The sequence below is a fragment of the Oryzias melastigma genome, linkage group LG2 (genome assembly GCF_002922805.2).
Source record: "Oryzias melastigma strain HK-1 linkage group LG2, ASM292280v2, whole genome shotgun sequence".
NCBI classification, from domain to species: domain Eukaryota; kingdom Metazoa; phylum Chordata; class Actinopteri; order Beloniformes; family Adrianichthyidae; genus Oryzias; species Oryzias melastigma.
This window is the reverse complement of record NC_050513.1, coordinates 11,877,579-11,886,054: the sequence shown is the minus strand read 5'-3', so window position 1 is coordinate 11,886,054 and position 8,476 is coordinate 11,877,579. Positions and strand designations below refer to the sequence as shown.

The 8,476-nt window shown below is 41.3% G+C and overlaps 1 protein-coding gene across 7 annotated transcripts in view; it reads left to right on the top strand.

Annotated features, from left to right (window-relative positions):
• Positions 1-3,541: 3,541 nt before the first annotated feature.
• The window catches only part of tns1a (tensin 1a), a 123,467-nt gene continuing 118,532 nt past the window's right edge, over positions 3,542-8,476 (top strand). For 3 of the 7 annotated variants that reach the window (XM_024288953.2, XM_024288951.2, XM_024288950.2), the window contains exon 1: positions 3,543-4,375. In XM_024288953.2, coding sequence (XP_024144721.1) covers positions 4,280-4,375 — 96 coding nt within the window. In that variant the 5' untranslated portion in view covers positions 3,543-4,279. Of the gene's footprint in view, positions 4,376-8,476 lie in introns of all 7 variants that reach the window. The other 4 variants (XM_024288952.2, XM_024288948.2, XM_036215914.1 and 1 more) reach the window with 3 other exon arrangements.

Here is an 8,476-nt window from a genome sequence, read left to right as displayed (position 1 = left end):
GGTGGCCGCTTGACACCACAGATTCTACCTGTGCGAGGTGTGGCTTTCCAACAACCTCATTTGCAAGAGTGGTTGCCATAGAAATCATGACTCAGACCAATGACCGCTTACTAATGTCGTCTGGTACAGCGGAAAAATGGCAACTGAATTTACTTCATTGCGTTGGAACCCAAGGTAAAGCCTTTTCTATTGGTGATGTCACAGCCTTGATTTGTCCATCTCTATATAAGTCAATGTTAAGGAATAATGAAGGATGATCGCTGATTTAACTGTTGAACACCAGCGATGTTGCAAACAAGATGTGCTCTTGGACGTACCGCTGTTCAACTGTTTAAGCAACCAATGAGAATCGGCGGATTTTGACAGCTTTTTAACAGCTTTGTACAGATATGCAATGGATTACTAACATAACGTGTTACATAAGCACTATAAGTTGTGACAGAATTAGGGCACCCAACTAGCTAATATCTTAAAGACTAGAGAGGACCTGGACTCTCAGCTCAAATAGATTTGGAATTTTTTGACTCAAACTTTTATTCTGACTTTTTTTTCTTATTAAGAAACATGACCTGTACTTGTAATTTTAGACATGAGACTTTATCTAACTTAAATAACATTTTAAGTAATGAAAGTCTTGAATTGATCCATCTAAGACATTTGAATGAAAATTAGACTGGTTCTGGCGCTTGAGATTTGACTTGCATTTTAGATAAAAAGAGTGCATGATGACAATTTGGCTCAAGTAGATGTTGACTTGGGACTTAAATGGAATTTTATGACTAAATATCCCAACTTGACCACAGTCAAAGGCATGGCGTGAGATTTCACTGAGAGTTAAACTTCGGCTTGGGAACAAGCCGAAAAGTCTTGAGACTTGACTTACTTGGACTTTCAAAATTAACCTGAACTCTTTACTCCCTCAGTTGTTTAACATTTGACTTGATGTTTGGTTCTAAGAAATTGACTTGGGTTTCAGGATTAACATGTGAAAGAATGGTTGCGGTGCACAGGAATAGCAGTTGACAGGTTCAGTGGACAACCTGTGATTGGAAGGTCATAGTCGTGGTTCCTGCCCCACTTGCCCATAGGTTGTAGAATCCTTGGGCAAGACGCTGAACCCCACATTGCTCCTGGTTTTTACAATTTGGTATGAGTGTTCGACATGAGTGTGTGAATGTGTGTCTGTATTGGTAAATGGCTTTGTGACCGTAAAACACTTTGGTACTTCAAAGAAGGTAGAGAAGCTCTATATAAGTATACACCATTTACCAAGGTTGATACATGTTTGAGTGAATAGGACTGTGACTGTAAAGTGCTTTGGGTCTTATAAGAAGGTACTAAACCACTGTACAAGTATGCACCATGTATCGTTTACCAAAGTGATTGGGGTGACCAGACAATTGAAACCTGATTTGACCCTTTCTTACTTTTGTGTGTTGTATTAGTGTTCACTGTGACCTGTCACTCACACCATGCCTATATAAATAAAAATAAGCATTAAAATATTTGCCTCACTGGTTTGTGTCAACCATCTTAAAACTTCATGCGGCACACCAGCATAGAGATTTTTCTATTCCTTGACAACCTGTAACCACCTGTTCGGGTAGTGACTAAGACGTTAGACATGCGACTCGACTTGAACTTGCAACTTGACTTGACCCTCTTACTAGAGTCATAAAATAGAATTTACTTGTGATTTGGACTCTTAATTGAGGCCTTGCAGCCTTACTTGAAGGTAGTGACGATACATTGGAATAACAATATATTGGAATGGTGATACATTGGAATGACCAAACATTGGAATAATGATACACTGGAAAGATGATACATTTTAATAATGATACATTGGAATGATGATACATTTTAATAATGATACATTGGAATGATGATACATTGGAATGGTGATACTGTGGAAAGACGATACATCGAAATGATCATACATTGGAATGATGATTCATCTGAATGCAGATACATTTAAATGAAAATATATTGGAATAAAGAAACATTGGATTGATGATTCATTGGAATAACAATACAATGGATTGATGATACACTGGAATGAAGATACATGGGAATGAAAATACACTGAGATGACAATATATTGGAATGACGATACATTGGAAGGATGATACATTGAAATGACGATACACTGGAAGAACGATACATTGAAATGGCGATACATTGAAATGACGATACACTGGAAGAACGATACATTGAAATGGCGATACATTGGAATGACGATACATTGAAAGGACAATCCATTGGAATGACGATACATTGGAATGACGATACATTGGAATGACAATACATTGGAATGACGATACATTGAAATGACGATACATTGGAAGGACAATACATTGAAATGACGATACATTGAAAGGACAATACATTGGAATGACGATACATTGAAATGACGATACATTGGAATGATGAAACATTGGGATGTCGATCAATCGGAAAGAAAACATTTGAATAAAGAAACATTTGAAGGAGGAAACATCGGAATGACGATACATCGGAATCACAATATATTGTAGTGATAAAACATTGGAATGATGATACATCAGAATGACAATACATTGAAAGGACGATACATTGAAATGACAATACATCGGCCTAGGAGTAGCTACGAGAGCATCTTCATAATGATCTAGGAAATGTTTGATGCCGTGATTGTTTATGCTCTAAACCAATCAAATTATGTTTTTTTTCAATGTTGCTTCAACACCCCCACCTCTCAAACTGAGCTGCCTTCAGTTGACGGCCGCAGCATCCTCTCCACACTTTATTTCCTTCACTCATTGCTCAAATGTGTTGTGATTGCGTTGGTGTGGCGACGTTGTGCTGGGTGGAAGGAGGGGGGGTTTAGGGTATGGATGGAAGCGGGGAGTGTGTGTGTGTGTTGGGGGGGGGGTAGTAGAGAAAAGCGTTCTGCAGTGAAAATGTGCTCCCACTGAAGCGTAGAGAGACTGCAGCAGAGTGAACGAGCCTGTGCACCACCTGCAGTCGAGTGTGTGTGTGTGTGTGTGAAAGAGAGAGCAGGAAATAATCACCCAAGACACAATGATTCAACACCCCGCTCCTCTCCTCCTCCATCCTCTTTTCCTCTCCTCCCTTCTTCACTCCCTTCGACCCAATTCTGCACACACACCAGAATCCTCGCATCAGCCGCTGCACGTCTGTTTGCTTGCTTTACTTGCGCGCACGCATGTGTGTATTCACCACTCGTCTGCTCAGTATTCTCCAACACGCCTCCTCTGTTTCAGCTTTTCCTTTTTGTGATTCCCCTCCACTCCTGGTGTTCCATTCACTCCGAGCATCCAACCCCTCTACACCGCTACTTGATGCATGCCTTTCTTGGTGTCACATCCTCTTCTCTCGGGTGACTCCGGTTTCAACTCTGGAACATCGACAGTGACTGAATACGCCCCCACCCCCCTAAAAAAACCCATTCTGTAATCCATGCTTTTTTTTCCCCTCCAAGTTCTCCCCTTCTCTACTCCCTCCTCACTCAGTTGCTCCCCCCCTCCTCCCGCTCTAAGTGCTGCAGCATCGGTGCATGTGTGTGTGCAAAAGACATAAAGCGGCGCCGAGCGAAAAGGAAGGCGGACAAGTGTGTGCCGGCGGAGTGTGTGCGAGCGCAACGCGCCGGGGGGATCCTGCGCCTCGGAGAGGGGCGGCCATGCACTCAGAGGGGGGGCTCTTTTTAGCTGGCGGAGCGTCGGGGCATTTGCAGGTGTGTGTCCGTGGGAGACGGCGAGCGTGGGCATGCCAGCATGTGTGCGTGTAGCACCGCGGTCGATCAGCGACGGGCTCTTGGCGTTGTGCGGCCGACGGGGCTCATCATCACACTTTGAGGACTGACTCATCTGCAAAGACAGGGACAGACGGACGGATGGACGGACAGATGGGTACATGGTCCTAAGCTCCAGATACTCCTGGTCTCTCTAGACCGTCTAAAGGTCTAGCCCTTTTTTTTTGTTTTCCGTAGGATGCCAGAAGCCCTCACTAATTGGAATTGCAGACACACAACCACACTAATCTCCAAATTTGCTTGAAAACCCCCTGAAAGGAAAATAAATCATCTTCGGCCTCTTAGGAGGGCTTTCACTTCAGTCATCTCCATGGTCTAGGACAGTAGGATCTCCTGCGTCTGCGTGGTCTTTTCCTGCCTTCTTTTTTTTAATTTTTTTTTTTTAACGCATCAAAGGCGGTTACAGGATCCTATCCCAGGAACCGCCAGGCGAGATAAGAGGCTGGCAGACAAGACGGGACGGGCATGGCTCGCCTCAACTGGTGCCTGGCTGCTGTCATCAGCTGGGGCAAGTTCCTCTTTTCCTGCTTCTTTCCTCTGCGGGGAGCCAAGCGAGACAAGGTAAGAGCTGAGACCGGGCGCTCCATATAGGGATGGAGTGGATTTAAGGGATCCTACACTTAATGCTATCGTTACTACCCTCCTAAGGGTATCCAGGCACCTCTCATTGGTCTCAGAATGGGTCCTACATACCTTGGTGTCAGTACCACTACTCAACCATGGCATAGCAAACAGAAATTGTCTAGTTGATTGTTGAAGGGATTGTTTGTGTCCCCAAGGTCAGGGTTGGATTTTATATGGTTGGTTCCACTTCTTTTTCTTGAAAAGCCAACGTGGAAGCATGTGGGTCAAGTTTTCTCAAAAGCTTGTGTTCTTAACGGGATGAGGTCACCTTGTATTACCAGGATAATTGTACTAAAGGATATCCCGATTCTAAAGGACCTTTAGATCTTTGTCCATTTGAAGGCCAAATTGAATGGAGTACCCCCATTAAAATGGACAATCGTTGCCCTTCTTGAGCATTAGATTTCGTGGACACAGAGATAAAAGACGACTTGCTCAGTATCTTGTCCAGAAACCATTTGGAACTTCCACAAGATTTAGCATCTTGGATACAACGCGGCCCCAACAGCCTCTGGTGGCAGGATTCTGCTCCTCGTTACACCATAACATGTGGTGCCGCAGCTGCCACAGCCCCGACTGAAGCAACACACCCTCCCACACCAGTCCCGACCCCCTCCTCGCCCAATTGCTGCAGCTTCTTATCTCTACACCCGTGCTCAATCCCACCCCCCCTACACACACACTCCCTGTCGCACTCCCTTCCACGGTAGCTGTATTTAAACGAGTGTAGAGGTTGTTAATGCCTTTACACACACACACAGTCTCTCTCTCTTTTATTTTATGTTCTTGCCTTTCCTCTTGGCTCTTTTTCTCCCACAACTAGAATAAACCGTTTTCCTTTTTGTGTTTTGCATGAGCCACATATGTTCAATTCTTGTTCCAGCTGGACGAGTTCCTGTTACCTGGGATATAACCTTGTTGGGGTTTGGGTATCCTCGGGCTAGGTCAGCGTTTATACCTTGTCCCTTTCAAACGAACATTCCCAAACCCTGCATTTAACTCTTAAGGCCTTTCCGTTCTAGATTACACGAACAAATCAACGTTTGCTGTCAAGTTGTGTTAGGCAGTTATTATCCAAATGAAGCCAAATGTCTTGAGGTTTGAGGAAGTTGTCAGTGTTGTCTCGATGAGTGTCGGGAAAATTTGTGGCACGTCTTTCTCGAGGAAACAGTAGCTTTCGAAAGACTGAAAGCTTTTTTTCTCCCACTGCACCAATCATAAAACACAATGCTCCGTCGTGCTTGGACATTTTTCATCACCCATGAACAGAGTGTAATTATACGTCTATAAGGCCCTAGGCAAACACTAGGTGTAGCACCCACCCTCAGCCAGCAGTTTAAAATAACCGCAAACAGTTTTTTTCTTTATTGTTTTCATTTTAGTCGCATTTTCAGTTAGATATTTCTTTATTGTGTGAACGCTCCAAAGAATTCAGACTATTGTTTTTATGTTTTTCTTAAAATGTTCAGCACGTTTAGGACTTGAACTTTTGATATTCGTACATTTTACGTTTTTCTACGCAATTTATGCTAATTTACTAGCCTCATTGACAAATAATGGACATTGTTAAATTCATTTAAAAACTTTGTGCACTTTTCACACGAATACGATATTGGTATCAAAATGTTCAGCATGTTCAGGACATTAATGCATAATTTTTTGGTTTTCATACTTTTTACGGGTTTTACTTAGTTTATGCAAATTTAAGCAATTTATGCAATTTATACAATTCAAGCAATTGATGCAATTTATGCAAATTTATGCATTTTAAGGAATTTATAGCAACAGTATTAAGCAAAAAGCATTCACACTAGCATTATCGCAGGTAATGCGAATTTTCTAGTTTTAATTCATCTTTCTGTGGTTAGTATACATAGAAATGTCTGTTAAATAGTACGCAGAGGGGTAAAAAAAATATTTGTCAATCACATATTCTGCAAGTTGTCCCTTTAAAAGATTAGTTTAATCTCCAATATTCATCATAGATACACTTTAATTGTCAGAGACAGAATGTAAAAAAAAAAAAAATCAAAAATCAACGAATATCTTTGTACAATGGTGCAGACTAATTACCTGTATCAATGGTTCCAGTTTGTACTGGTTATCAGTCAACCTCTCCGCCAAGACCAAAGAGCTGTCGAAGAACACCAGGAACAAGATTATACACCTGAACAAGACCGGGATGAGCCAATCGACAACGAGCAAACAGCTTGGTGAGAACACATCAACTGTTCAAGCAATTATCTGAAAATGCAAGAAATACAAGATCACTGACAGTCTCCCACCACCAGGGGCGCCATGTAATATCTCACCTGGTGGAGTTTGAATGATACAGCCCTGAACTACACAGAACAACTGGACCTGAATAACGTTGACACCACAGTAACAATGGTCACATCGTCATCAATTTAAATCTTGCGCTGATCCAAAGGTCCCCCTGCTGACATCAGTACATGTCCAGGCCCGCCTAAAGTTACCCAGAAACCATCGGGATTATCCAGAGGACGACTGGGAAAATGTCCTCTATTCATGTGTGACCAAAATGGAGCTGTTTGGTACGAACGCCGCTTGCCGTGTTTGGAGGGGAAAGAATGCCAAGAACACCGTACCCACTGTGGAGCACGGCGGTGGAAATATCATGATTTGGGTTGCTTTTATTCAAAGGAACGACAAATATTTTGGAAAGGATGAATGAGAATGTGTGTGGTGACATTTTGGGCAAAAACATCCATCCATCAGAGAGAGCATTGAGGATGACAATGACCCCCAACGCATCGCCAGGGCGACCAAGGACTGGCTACGTAAAAACTATGCCAAGGTTCTGGAGTGGCTTGGCCAGTCTCCAGAACCTTGATCCAGTGGAGAATGTGGGGAAAGTTGAAAGTCTGTTACCCAGCAAAAGTCCCAAAACATCACAGCGATTGAGAAGATCTGCATGGAGTAATGGCCATTACCAACCAGTTACATTATATCATATTATGGTGAACTTGGCTGATTAAATACTTACTTTCTGCATCACTGTGCAAATATATAGTCATACAAAGTGATTTTTTTTTACATTGCCTCTAACAATTGAAGTGTACCTATGATGAACCTTACAGACCACTTCAGTCTTTTTAAGTTGTATAACTTTCAAAATCAATGACCACCATGCGTTTTTGCTCCACTGTAGTTTTCTTCAAAGGCAGATAGAATAAATGCTAAACGGTAAAATTGTCATTTTTTTATTTTTATTTTTTACCTTTAACAAAGTCCAAAGCACTTAACTATAACAGACCAATTCACACATATTATCATTTTCAACTAGAATAGTTGCAGCTTATGGGAATCCGTAATAAATAAATAAAATAATATAAATAAATAAATGTACACATATGAACACTTTGGTCACATGTGATCCTTAACCCTAGAACACTTGCTGTAAAAGTTCCACCATCACTTTTGCTGGTAATTTTTACCCAATATAATATACCCAATAACTAATATTTCTCACAAAAAGTAGTTCGAAATATGACAACACATGATGAATTAGAGTAGTTATTTTTAACAGTGGTTTATGTAAAAAATGGAAAATAAATACATAAGATCCCAAAAACAGAATAGAAAATGTCTGAAAAATGAGGAATTTAAGAAGAAAAAAAATCCTAAAAAAATAAATAATGATACTGGAGACTTGATCTTTGGTCCACCCATTCCTGGGACATGTATGACTTTACCCAGGGACCAATGATACTCAGAAAATACAACATATTGAAATTTAAGTCAATACTTTTGCTCAGGTGAAAATGATCCAATGATAGTGCTCTAGGGTTAAGGCTGATTTATACACTAGTCCATCTACGACGCATCTTTAGAAAGTTCAATACTCAATCGGAATGTTTGCATGTCTGCGTCGGACGTCCTCAATTTTCAGTCTGTTGACGTGTCCATTTTGCAGCAAAATGCTGGAGAACCCGGAAACAGGCTCTGGTTTGGAAATATAAAATTCCTTTGTACTTTTGAAATGAAAAAATTCAAAAGAATTTGTTTCGTATTTAA